The sequence below is a fragment of the Colobus angolensis genome, unplaced genomic scaffold (genome assembly GCF_000951035.1).
Source record: "Colobus angolensis palliatus isolate OR3802 unplaced genomic scaffold, Cang.pa_1.0 Scaffold344, whole genome shotgun sequence".
NCBI lineage: Eukaryota > Metazoa > Chordata > Mammalia > Primates > Cercopithecidae > Colobus > Colobus angolensis.
Window position 1 is genome coordinate 628,160 of NW_012116755.1, and position 13,585 is coordinate 641,744.

At 38.0% G+C, this 13,585-nt stretch overlaps 1 protein-coding gene across 1 annotated transcript in view; it reads left to right on the top strand.

Moving 5' to 3' along the window:
• Positions 1–202: 202 nt before the first annotated feature.
• TOPAZ1 (testis and ovary specific PAZ domain containing 1) overlaps positions 203–13,585 on the top strand; it is a 92,244-nt gene continuing 78,861 nt past the window's right edge. The window contains exons 1-3 of the mRNA XM_011952609.1: positions 203–707; positions 1,160–3,572; positions 13,327–13,388. Of these exons, the coding sequence (XP_011807999.1) occupies positions 371–707; positions 1,160–3,572; positions 13,327–13,388 (2,812 nt within the window). The 5' untranslated portion in view covers positions 203–370. The remainder of the gene's footprint in view (positions 708–1,159; positions 3,573–13,326; positions 13,389–13,585) is intronic.

Below are 13,585 nucleotides of genomic sequence, written 5' to 3' on the forward strand. Positions count from 1 at the left end.
GAAGCTCGGCCTAGTGGAAGGGACAACGGAGGTCTGTGATGTGATGAGCCCCACTACAGTCCCTCGCAATGAAATCAGGCGCGGCCACTGCCTTCCTCCGGGCTCCGCGAGAGGCCCTCCGGAAGGATGCTAGCACGGAACTCGCGACTCTCCTGCCCGTTGGATCCCGAAGCACCAGTCGGGGCCCCAGACGCTAGGCCCCACTTCCGCTTACGCGCCCCACTTCCGCTTCCGGCCCTGGGCTGTGGTGACTGGCGGTGTGGGGTGGGTCAGAGGGCAGTAGGTGCCTGGCGGTGGGAGAAGCCTTTGCGCCGCGGTGGATTCCTGCGAGCTGGTGCAGAGGGACCCCGGCGAGCCGGCCCCGGGGCACATGCGACGACCTCCACCCCTGGGCCCCACGACGGCCTCAGGGCCTGAAGGCAAAGTGCGAAACCTGCGAAAGCGGCAGGCGCCAGGGCTAGGCGCGGCGGGAGGCTGCGGCCCTGAGGCTGGGGGGCGCGGGGAAAATAGGCAAAAGAGGAGAATGGTGGCCCGGGCCACCCCTGGGAGAGGCGAGGTGAAAAGTGACAAGTCGGTTGCGGCATCAGGGGCTGGAAAGGCCGCAAGGCGTCGGGTGGAGGGGCGCAGGGGCCAGGTGAGCCCGTCAGACCGGCGAGGCCTAGAAGCAGCAAAGGAGGCTGAACTCCCCTTGCAAACGGAAAGACACAGTAAGAAAGAACCCACGATCGCTTACCTTTAGCCTTTGCAACTTAGCGTGCTCCATCTTTGTTTTACTACTAGTCTTTAACTTGAACCTGCGTGGTTATTTCTGATGCACATAGTTGACCAGGAGATGGAAAAAAATGGATTTCTTTAAAAGGGGTGTTCCCCGTTAGGAGTCCTTGGTCAGAATTAGGAGGAATTCCTACTTGTGGTCCATTTTGTCTAGCATGAGATGACGATATTATAAGAGTTATTCACTTGCTTTAGAATTTATACAGGTTTATATGTAATTCCTTAACAGAAATTAAGGCTTTCATTTAAAAACAAATGTGTATTTACATACAGCTCTTAAGGGAAATAAAAATGATAGCCTCACAATTTTTAATTTCAATGATATTGCATTTTCCTCCTCAATATAAAATCTTTTCTGATATGTTTTGTTTTGTTTTTTGATCAGCCAAGGAAAAAAGAAAAGTTACTGAAGCCTCAAGTGATGATCCACAGCCAGGGTTTGACCTGGTAAGAAAGGAATCATTAACTAGTTCGGAATCTTTCCGAACAGTGGAGTGCTTGCGGTCTTTGGGTAAGGAAGGTATAGTAGAAGGTATTAAAAGAAGAATTCGAAATAAAAAACTTAAAAGCTTAGAAAACCCACGTCTCAAAATAACCGAAAATGAGGCTACACAAAATATTAAGGTTGAATTCCAAGATGAATTGTACAAGAATACTCCAAAATATTATTGTAACATCTTGTCACCTGAAGTAGAAAATAATTCCATTTTTAAATTACGTGATTGCAATTGTTTTCCCCATTCCAAGGGTTGTAATGATGAAAACAACCTGCCATATGAGCCTGATGGTGGATGTATGCATGTAGCAGAAAATTTCTCAAAGAAAGAAAACCTTAGAAGTCTTGCAGAAAAGAGTGACACAAGTAGTATTTCTCAACTCTTACAAACTGAAGAAAATGTAATGGGAGTAAATAAGTTACTACCAGAAGAGAGTGATTTATACCAAAGTAAAATCAATGGCTTGCTTCCCTGCCTTCAACGTGAAAAAAATAAATTTTCAATAGAGGAGAGCAGTGTTGGGCGAAAACCCAGGAAAAGGATGAAGTTGTCTGAAAAAGCGGATGAAACAGTTACTCAGATGAACTTCTCTAATGAGTATAACAAGTCTGAGTTGATGTTGCAAGAAAATCAAATGATTGCTGATGGTAAAGAAGCAGAGACTAAAAGTCCTTTAAATGTTTTGAGAAAAGTAAGCCATAATACAGTCTCTTTGATGGATCATTTATTAAGTGTCCCAGAAATGGTAGAAAAAGAAACAAGTTCTGAACATCATGTAAATGCTGTGTTTCAGAAAACCATCGAACCACTTTTGAAAGAAGAAACAAAGAATGCTTCAGAGCCCTTAGGATATGAAAACATGGCGCTGAAAGAGGATTTTAAATTGAAAAGCTTCGTAGGGAAATCACCTGAGTACCATATTGAAAGGAGATCTTCACGGGAAGACTTAAGAAGTGACTCTGAAGAATTGAAGTTAAGCTGTCAGAGAACAATACCTATGACTGGTAAAAGAACTTGGCCCTATTATTCATGTGCTAGAATATCTGCCTGGTGTTGGAAAAAGGCTTCCTTGCCAGAATCAAGTTACTTTCTTCCTGGATCTCAGGAAAGTTGTAAGAAAGTTGATGTCCCTAAACACCAAACAAATGAGACCCACTTAACCGACTCCAAATTATTATTACAAAGTTCCTTAACAGAAACAAATACTGAATCTTCAAGTAAAGAAAAATTAGATTCTAATTTGAATTGTTTGTTTTCAGTTCCTGCAGTAGAACGTACTTTAATGGTTATAAAGGAACCTATAATCAAGGATGATAAAAAGATAAAATCAGAGGAACTGAGCAGAAGTGGGTCAGAGGTAATTTCTAACACTACTGAAGATACTCAATTAACCAGTGAGACTCAAAGCTTAACAGGAAATAAAAAAAGAGATAGAGGAAATTTAACAAAACTTAATTTGACAGCAGCTTCCAAAGATGGTCAGGAAGCAAGTAACTCTACAGGCAAAAGTATTCGTCGAAAAGCATGTGTTGCTAAACAGACATTTGTAGTTCCAGACTTGGTTAAAATATTGAACACAGGACGACTGACTAATTTTAAAATTCCTTTACTTAAGAATAAAACAAAAAAAAGAAAAGAAGTAAATGCCAAGTCATCAGAGAGAGAAGCTTATAGTCCTTTAGAACTTCTGGACAATTCATCTGGAGCAGATGCAAGACAGAATAGGAGTAAAGAAAATGTCTCCATGACGATGTTAGGACCTCAAACTTTGAGCATACAAAATAGTGTAACTCCAGTGCAAGCTAGTTCTGACTCATTCTACAATAAGAATTCCTGTAGTATTTCTCCAAGCTTTACAAAGCACAGTAACAGTAGCAAACCATCTAATCACTTCTTTGAACCAGGCAATATTGTTTCTAATAAAGAAGTTGCTTCTCTCACAGTTGAAAATAATGCTTTTTCTTATGATCCTGGGTATGTAGAGAAAAGTCCTTCCTTCTGCTGTAACAAACAAGAAACATTCCGACCAGTTTCCAGTGAAGTTAGGGGTAGAAAAATAACTAAGAATTTTTCAGAAGTAGGATTTCCAGATATTCTTAAAGCATATGAAGATGACGTCCTCTTAATTGATGTAATTCAAGATGACCCAGACCTCTTTGGAGTCTCCAATGAAGGGGAGCTCTCATTTACTTCAGAGGTCCCCAGGATAAGCCAAGAGCCCAGTGTTCCTGGAGAGCACCAATCAACAGACTCCAAGTATGTGGAAACTCCAGTAAAAAAAGAACCAAATGATGACTTAAGGTATGCATGTTCAAGTATGCCTTTTAGTGCAGATTGTTGGGGGTTAGAAAAGCAGTCTCTACTCTTAGGTTACACTAATGTATTCAGTGATATTGAAGCTTCATTATTTTTAACCCAGTTATTTATTAAATGTAATATACCATTATTACTGCTGATACCTGGAAATGTCATTATGATAAAACTTAGAGTCAAAATAATGAATTATTTGTATCTTGGAAGATAGAAAAGATTAGCTCTTCAGAATTTATGGTTCATAGAGTGGCCTTTTGTTTGTTTGTTTGTTTTTTGTTTTTTTGGAGTCTCGCTCTGTCACCCAGGCTGAAGTGTAGTGGCACAATATCGGCTCACTGCAAGCTCCGCCTCCCAGGTTCATGCCATTCTCCTGCCTCAGCCTCCCGAGTAGCTGGGACTACAGGCGCCCACCAGCACGCCTGGCTGATTTTGTTGTGTGTGTGTGTGTGTGTGTTTAATAGACACGGGGATTTCACCATGTTAGCCAGGATGGTCTGGATCTCCTGGCCTTGTGATCCACCCACCTCAGCCTCCCAAAGTGCTGGGATTACAGGCATGAGCCACCGCAACCCGCCCATAGAGTGGCTTTTTAAATGATGGAGATTGCTTCTTTCAAAAGTCAATTAAGTTTATTTTCAAATGTTCTTTAATTATTATAAATATGCAGATAAACTTTTATTTCAGCCAAGTTACTTATTAATATCAGTGCTATCTATTTTAATCCATTTTCTATACCCTCCTTATTCGATAAAAAGTTCATTTTTCAGGGGACAGAGAAGCCTTGGAAATTTTTGTTTGAAGTAATTAGGGTTTGAAAGTAGAGTCAAAAGTTTAAACTGATTTTCAGAGATAAACAGTATAGAATTTCTTCATGGTTTTACTTTTAAGGCAGTGGTTATAAATGATGATTTTTCCCTCAAATAGGACTAGTTTGCCCAATGCAACTTTAAATGGGGCCAAGTAGTAACGTTCATGCTCAGGAACTTAATCTATTCTGCTTGGCCCCAAATTGATTTAATGTTATGTCATATTTTAGTTAATTTTATAATTTCTGGAGCTGTTGTTTATATAATACCTGAATATCATAGTATTTTGTGAACAGACTAAAAGAAAAATGAAAACACTTTTCATTAAGATTCAGTGGTGCATGACTTAAGTTTCTTTGCCATTTATTTTCTGTTACCTTTGTGGTATCATACTCTTCTTGATGGTTTTATTGTTACAAGAACTTGAAACTTATCAACAAATATAATGCTTTCTGTGTGCCAAATGGAGAACCAAGAGTTTTATTGACTTTTTTAACCATGTAATGAGGTAGCATGGTAACCTGTCTGTTTTGAAGATGGAAAAAAATGAAGATAAATTTGTCACTTACCCAAGATCACACTCCTGGTAACAGAATCTGGATTTGAACCTAGGCCCATCTTACTCTAAACCTAGTGATTAAGAGCTTCGACTCTGTAGTCTGATTTTTGAATCTTCTTGTTACCACATAACAACTATGTGACCTTTTAGGCAAATTATTTCATCTTTCTGTAAAAAGGGAAAGTACTTGCCTCAGAGTTGTGAAGACTAAATTAAATAATGAATAGAGAAGGTTTTGGCATTTTTAACTCTTACACCATCCTTCCTTGGAGGAATACAAAGGAAAATCAGAGTAAATTCTGCATTCAAGAGCAAACATCTCTGTTGACTGATAAGATGTTGACAGTGGGCTAAGCCAAATTTAGAAAGAGATAAATGTTGTGAATTAAAGTGCAGGACGTTTGTTCTGTATTCTTTTTTTAAAGAATAATGGCTGATTTTAAAACGTGATACATGTTAATTAAAGTAAAAAGTGGTGTTGGGGGGGAAATTCCACCACCCAAGTAACAAATTAATTGCCATTTGTATGCGTCACTGCAGACATTTATCTATACATATAAATGGATATAATACTAGAAAAAATTGGATCATGCCATTTTTTAGTAAAAACACTAAAGATAATTTCATTTACACTTAACCAGAAGAGGCAGAGAAATGAAAGTGGAATGAAATGGATTGCTGAATTAATATACTTTACCACAAGAAATTAGTTTCTTGAAGTTCTCAAGTTAATGAGGAAAATTATTTAAAAGTTGTGAGTTTTAGCTTCACTTATAAAAATTGCTTTCCAACTTTAGACAGCAGTGTTTGCTTTCTTCATATGAAAGATGAACATACTTGTACACACTTTTTCTCCTAATATTGCCTACCCCACTTTTTTGTTTAAAGTTTATTTTATATTACTAAGCCTTGTGCCATGTGCATTCCTTCAATAACCTGAACTCCAAAGATTCTCACTATTAGTTTTCTATTTAAATTGATTCAGTCCCTATCACCAGTCCTTTTTACTTTCCTCTAATCTTGACTATTTTTTTTTTATTTTTTTGAGAGGGAGTCTTGCTCTGTCGCCCAGGCTGGAGTGCAGTGGCGGATCTTGGCTCAGTGCAACCTGTACCTCCCAGGTTCAAGCAATTCTCCTGCCTTGGCTTCCTGAGTAGCAGGGATTACAGGCACATGCCACCACTCCTGGCTAATTTTTTTTGTTATTTTTAGTAGACGGGGGGTTTCACCATGTTGGCCAGGCTGGTCTCCAGCTCCTCACCTCAAGTGATCCACCTTCCTCGGCCTCCCAAAGTGCTGGGATTAGAGGCGTGAGCCACTGTGCCTGGCCTAATCTTGACTATTTTGATTCATCACCTAGTTGGCTAGATTTCAGAGCAATGAAATATTTTTAAGAAGAGTTCATAATTACTGTGTTCCCTAAAATCTTGGGTGCGTGAGAATTATTTGTCTAAGAGCAGGTTGTCTGTGTGTAAAATTCTTAGTTTACGTATTTCCCCCTCACAGCTATGTAGACATTGCTCTCCTGCTTTCTGGCATTATGTGTTGTAGTAAAAAACTTTGAGGCCAGACTAATACTCCCACTGCTCCACTTTAAACTGCCTTTATTGTTTCTTCTTGTTTTCCACCTTGGGAATGGTAATTACGTATCAGTTTTTCCTGAGACAAGGTTAGCCATTTTGGTTTGCAGTATCAGGTGTTTATTTCAGATAGCTTTTTTGTTACTATCTTTGAACTTCATTTTTCTTCACTTCAAAAGCATCAGTTATACTTTTATTGGCTCTTCTTTGCCTTTTATCTACCTCTAAAGTTTCTGTTTTTAAACAAACTTGAACATTTTCTCAGTATTATTTTAATATTTTTATATTTATTCTGCACTGGAAATACTAGTTTTGTAGTCATCCACAGTGCTAGGATAAACCTTAAAAGGGAAAAATGAAGACCTGATAACCAGAGAATCTATCAGTAGTTGCACAGAAACTCATTAATGGTTCTAGAACTCGTTAATGGTTCTAGAACTAAATGAAGCTTAAAATATAATTTCAAATTTCAGCTATGTCCCTTTTACCAGCCAGTTGCTAGTTCATATGCTCCCTTTTCTCCCTTCTAAGACACTGAGAGGCTGAAGCCTGCTAGAATGAATTTTTATTTTACAGGAATAAAAGTAGAAGATGAAAGGGCAAGGCCCATATATTGTGAGAAACTCTGGACTGCCCCTTTTGGTAAAACAAGTAGACAAACCTGAGCTGACTTAATCACTGGGGAAAATATTCTCAGACCAGATTGGGGAGAATTTGTAAGGTGTCTAAGTCATGATAGAATGCTTATTTGTTTTTAGTCTCCACAGTGGGGAATGTCCATGTTAAAATCTAGAACATTAGAAGCATATTAGAACTCATTCACTAAATCTTGAACTGATGAGCTTGGAAATGTGTAATGGCTGAAATTGGTAAAATGTTTGAAATAGGCTGTATCATTGGAAATGATCTGAGAATGTCTGTAATAGTCAGTGCTGGACAGTTAATCTGTACTAGAACATAGGATTATTATATGCTGAAATATCAGTTAAATGATACCATACGGTGGATTGTTGAGATTTTAAGTGCCAAAAATTCAGGGGAATTGCTATATAGCTAGGGAGGAGGGGGGAGGAGTGAGGGACTAATGTGTTTTAAACAAAAGTATATAAACTGAAGTACTAAGAGTAGTAGGAGTTTAGAAAAGAGAAGAATGAAAGATACCTTGGAAAAGCAAAAATTTGTATTGATCCTTGAAGTTTGGATTTGTTTAGATTGACAAAGGAGAAGAAGAAAAGAAGTTTGGTAGGGAAGGAGAAATAATGAAGAATATGTGGGCAGAAAGGTAAAAGTATATGTAAACATGATTGTGTACGGAAGGTTAAAGGTTTTCCTGACTCCATCAGGCAGAGGTGGAAATCCCTTATGCATTCCCATAGCACCTTATGCTACCTTAGTTGTGGCATTGATTTCATGGTGGTATAATTTAATCTCTCACTTGCTAAACTGTTGGATTTCGTGAGGGTGGGAAATGTCAATGTCTTATTTACTTTTGTTTGCACGTCCAGTCCCTCATATATTGAGATGGGAAGGAGAATTAAGGTTTCAATTCCTATTTGAGAATATTGCAGGCCATTTCTGAAGTGCTTGAATTAGATTACATATAAATGGAGACAGTAAATCCTTTCTTTCTTAAGCAAGTAGACATTGAACAATAGTGGGAAATAAGATTTTAAAAGTAGGGTGATGCTAGATTAAGGAGGTTGGAAGGTTAGGCACAAAAACTTGAATTCTGTATGGAATTGATGTTGATAATCAGGATCAGTTATTTACCACCTTCACAACTTGGTCTCAAATCCATAGGCAGCCATTGTAGATTCTGGAGCCAGTAAATAATAAAGTTCTGAGGGATAAATATCTGGTACCAATGCACAGAAAAGAAAAGCCTACCACTTTTGCCCAGGCATTTGAGTCTCATTAGACCCATGTCTAGCCTGGATCTATGCTGGGCAAATTATATCCTGTCTCAAGTAACTTACTTTCTCAGAGTCTGACTTAATCCCAGTTTGTTCCCCAAGAGAGGACTTCTAGAGTAGTCTTATTACCAATTTTACCATCAAATGACAAAAAAAAAAAGGTTTCCACCAAAAATAAAGATCTTTTTTCTCTCCCTTATATATTGAGATTCATTGTCTTTTAAGAAACTTACTTTTCTTCATTGTCACATTGCGCTGAATATCTAATGTGCTCTAACTTTACTGCAAAATTTTATTAAATTTTTATTTTTAATCGTAAGAACTGATATTTAATGTCTACCCTGTGCTAGATACATTACTTATTTTATTTAGTGAAACAATTCTGAGATTGAAACTCACCCTATTTTTACACTTAAATCAAAGTGATTAACTTTCTAAAGGACCCAGCTTGCAAGTATCAGAGCTGACATCTGAACTCAAGGCAGCCTGCTCCAAAGTCTGTCCCTGCTCTACAAAACAGCATGCTGGAAGAGCGGCATTTTGGTTCTTCCTATATATTAAATTCAATTACTCTGCAGACTACTGCAGAACATTATTTTACTTGAGGTCCCTTTCCTCTCATCTCTGCTTCTTCTTTAAGGTAGCAGGTGGAGACTATTAAGAAACATTATTCTGAGTTTTTTCTTTTCTCTTTCAGGCCACGTAAACTATTCTTTGTCTTTGCTGGAATAAACAGTATTGTACCTGATTGAGCATTTGTAATATCAGGAGACCTAACAGTACAGTGTGGCATCAGGCTAGGAAACCTCTGCCTTGATGAATTGGATACTATAATATTTCTCTGCTTAGGGCCACTACTACTTGCATAATATGTGCCCCAGTAAATTTGTAGCAGTTCTATCAGAAACAGAATATGGGTATTTGTAAGTAAATGAATACTGACCACAATTAGCATCTCAAAAGGAGGCAGTGACATTCTAAATTTTTTTTTTTTTTTCTTTGAGAGAGAGAGAGAGGGTCTTGCTTTGTTGCCAGGCTGGAGTGCAGTGATGCCATCATGGCTCACTGCAACTTCTACCTGCCAGGCTCAAATGATCCTCACACCTCAGCCTTCCAAGTAGCTGGGGCTACAGGTGCATGCCACCACACCTGGCTAATGTTTTTCTCTTTTTGTAGAGACTAAGTCTCACTGTGTTGCCCAACCTGGTATTGAATTCCTGGACTCAAGCAATCCTCCCACATCAGTCTCCCAAATTGTAGGGATTACAGGTGTGAGCCACTATGCTAAACCTTAAACTTTTTCCTTGGGCAATAGTTTTCAGACTTTTTCTGATAGTAATTATTCTAAAGCAATCATCTTCCAGCCATTTTGCCAATTACCCTTTAATAAAGATCTGTTTTATATTACAATCTGGTACATATTTATAAATATATGAAATTATAGGTTTATGAAAACAATTATTTTCCTTGCTACAACTGATATAGTCTTATATTTCATATTTGATTTCATTAAAAAATTTCTTGGTTGTGACCCACTGAATAGATTTCATTATCCACATGAAAAGTGCTCTGGTAGAGAATAAGCTTAATGTAATCTGTATGGCTCTTCAGAGTTGGCTTAAACCTGTTTTGCTGTGTCCTCTCCTTTTTACTCAGATCTTCTCTTTGCCTATCTGTATCTCTGTAGCCTCATCCAAATCTCTTTTATCTCCTTTTGTTGTTCTTCCCTTCATTTTTCCCTTTTTCATTTTACCAATTCAGAGCTGTAACTACACCAATGCAAAACTGTAAAATATTCGTGTAAATTACAATTTTGCTCACTTTGTGATTTTTTTTACCTCAGTGAATTTAACTTTTTGTCTCTCAAATTCCAGACAAAAATAAACTGTTTCTTACGAGAGTTTGCATGTGTAATTTTACCTTCCTTGTAAGTTAGCTATTTTCATAGTAAAAAGTTTCCCACATCTATATAGATTATACTAGCAGTATTATAAATACTATCTTAATACTTGGAAATTAAACTAATATACTTGCTGTACCTATTTATGAATGGAACTTTCAGGATAATTAGAGGCCAAGGAAGCATCCCTCAGTTCTCTATTGAGTCACTTAATTCTGTTCATGTTATTACCTCAGTATCTCTAATGGCTGTTCCTTCCTCTCAGTTCTCTCTATGTTCTTATTTTTCTCCTAGATTATTGTAATGAGCTCCTGGTTAATCTTCCTAAACTCTCTTAATATATCTTTTGTCATAGTGATATTCTAAATAGAAATTGATCTTCCAGTAACTGTTGAGAGTGTTTCACTGGCTTTCAGCCACCTGGGGATAGTCTGAATTGCTTGGCATGGCTTTTTAAGGCTCTTTGTGGATCTGCATCCACTCCCTCTTTGGCAGCTATGGTATTGGAGGGAGGAAAGTAGGGTGAAAGGCTAATGAAAGATAAGCATAGCAAGCAGCTCACTGTTTCTACAATGCACCATGTACTTTAGGCCTTTTGCATATGTTTATCTGAAAGTCCCTTTCTTTGCATTCTGTTATCCATCAAATCACATCTGAGATATTATTCCAGGGATTTGTTCCAGTGGTTCTCTTGGCACATATCTCAGTATATTATGTCTGCTTGTATGTGAGCTTCACCTTGTACTGGAATTGCTAGAAAGGGGAGCGGCATCTTCATTTGGGTCTCCTTAGCGTAGAATATGTTAGGTGCTGCATGTGTAGAGAACAACTAGACATATATAAGCCTTGTCCTCACAGTGCTTTTAGGGAGGCAAATAAGCATGTACCATAAAATGATAGGAGAAGTGCAAGATGTTAAACACCTCCTTGTGAAAGTGGCATTTAAAATGATCACTAAAGGATAAGTAGGGATTAGCTAATTGTTGAGGAAAACTGAGACACCAAAATAATGTCCCATGGCTTGGTGTTCAAATAGCAAGAAATGAAGCTACAGAATATACAAAAGCTGTCATGAAGGGCTGTGAGAGTAAAATGACCATAGAATTTACCTTCTGGATTGCAAAGCTTTTGAGGACATGAGGAGCTGTTAATATGCCAGGACAACAGGCGTAAGCAGACCTTCCTAGGCAAACTAGAATTTATGGTGAGTGTGAAGTTTATGCTAAGCATATAGGAATTCATGGAAAGACTTCTAAATAAGAGAGATAATTTGATCACATTTACTTTTAAAAATAATTATAGCTCTGGTGTGAAGGATAAACTGGCAGGGACCTATTGTAATAAGCCGAAAGAATGTGGTGACTTTACACAGAAGTGGGAGTGAATTTGAGGGAGGTTTAAGAAGTGAATATTAATTCATCAGATGAGGGTGAGGCAGAGGGAGGTGTTAAGGTTGATACCTGGTTTCTCTTTTATCTCATTACCATCCATGGCATTACCATACCATCTCCTATGGCATTACCGTACCATCTTTTGCATGGGAGAAGAACATTACCATCCATCTCCCATGCAAAAGAGCTGCATTGGGGAGGTCAGATTTAGACATTTTAAGTTGAAGAGGCCTTTGAGATTCTGAGATGGAAATATTCTAGTAGATAGCTAGATATGAATCTAGAAAGGTCTGGGTTAGAGAAAGATTTGCATTTGTGTATGTTTTCTGTTTGTATTATTTCCCCGTCCTTTAAACTATACTGATTGTTTCTAGGGTTTATGTTGGGAAAAAATACTTTGTTTTCCAAACTTCAAAGAATGGTAAATACAAAATGTTTTGTTTAGTTTTCCTCTTTCTTGGCTAGGAAGTAATTCTGAACCAGTGAGCAGTCGCAGTGCTGAAGGATATGCTTATCCACTTGTTAAATGAACAAATGGTGGGATTATGAGTGTTTATTTTATTCTGTGTACTTTTGTATGTTTTAAATTTTTGTCTAAGTGATTAAAAATGGAGTAGTGTTTGGCCATTTGTATTTGAGTGGCTCCTATAAATGTAGTTTTCATCTGTTGGGCCTATGATGTTGGCTTTAAGGACATCTTATCTCATTTAATCCTCACAATACCTTGTGTTTAGTGGTATTCTCATTTTACAGATATGATTAAACTTAGAGAAGTTAAGTAGTTTTGCCACAGTTTATACAGCAAGTGGCAGAACAGTGTTTGAACCCAGACTGGTCTAACTCTGTTCTACATAATCTTTAGACCCTAAGTTGTCTTTAGGGACTACCAAAAAAAACTAAGCTGCTTTCAAGCTGTCTTCCTTTGACATTGACCATATGACATACATATACATGCTTAAGAGTAGAAATTGGCCAGGCACGGTGACTCACACCTGTAATCCCAGCACTTTGGGTGGCCAAGGCCAATTGATCACCTGAAGTCAGGAGTTTGAGACTAGCCTGACCAACATGGCAAAACACCATCTCTACTAAAAATACAAAATTAGCTGGGCATGCATGCCTGTAATCCCAGCTACTCAGGAGACTGAGGCAGTAGAATCACTTGAACTCACGAGGCAGTGGTTGCAGTGAGCCAAGATTGTGCCATTGCACTCCAGCCTGGGCAACAAGAGCGAAACTCCGCCTCAAAAAAAAAAAAAAAAGAGTAAACACTATCTTGTATTGATGTAATACTTTTTTGAGTTTTACATGCTTTGTATATGTTGTCAAGCTCTCAGTAACAAAGTTTGAGTGGCAGCACCCCCTAACAGCTGAGACATATGTGATTAAAGAGCGGAACAAAGAATCCACACAGGTGCACTGGGTTCTGAGTCTCGTTATAGTAAGTACTCTGCCCTGGAGGACTTGAGCTGATGTTCACCAGAAGCTAAAGTGACTATTATATAATGTTTAGAGATAATGTTTAGAGATAATGTTTAGATAGTTCTGCTTAGAATCTGTTACAATGTTTAAGCTCTGTTTGCTTTATAGTAGAGAACTTCCTGTACTGGACTGTGGATCGATAAAGCCAGACATCTGTGCTTCCAACTCAGCAGGTAAAAGTTGACATTTTCAGAATATGCACTATTGAAGCATCTCTTTATATCTCCATGCAGGCCTAGTCAAGATGAATTCATTAGAACAGGAAACTTTTTGTTTTAGGGTCTGTTGACCATATGTTTTATAGTTTGTCAATTTTCCTGTTTTAATTGACTGTTTGGAAGATCACATTGAGATATTTTCTGTTTGATTA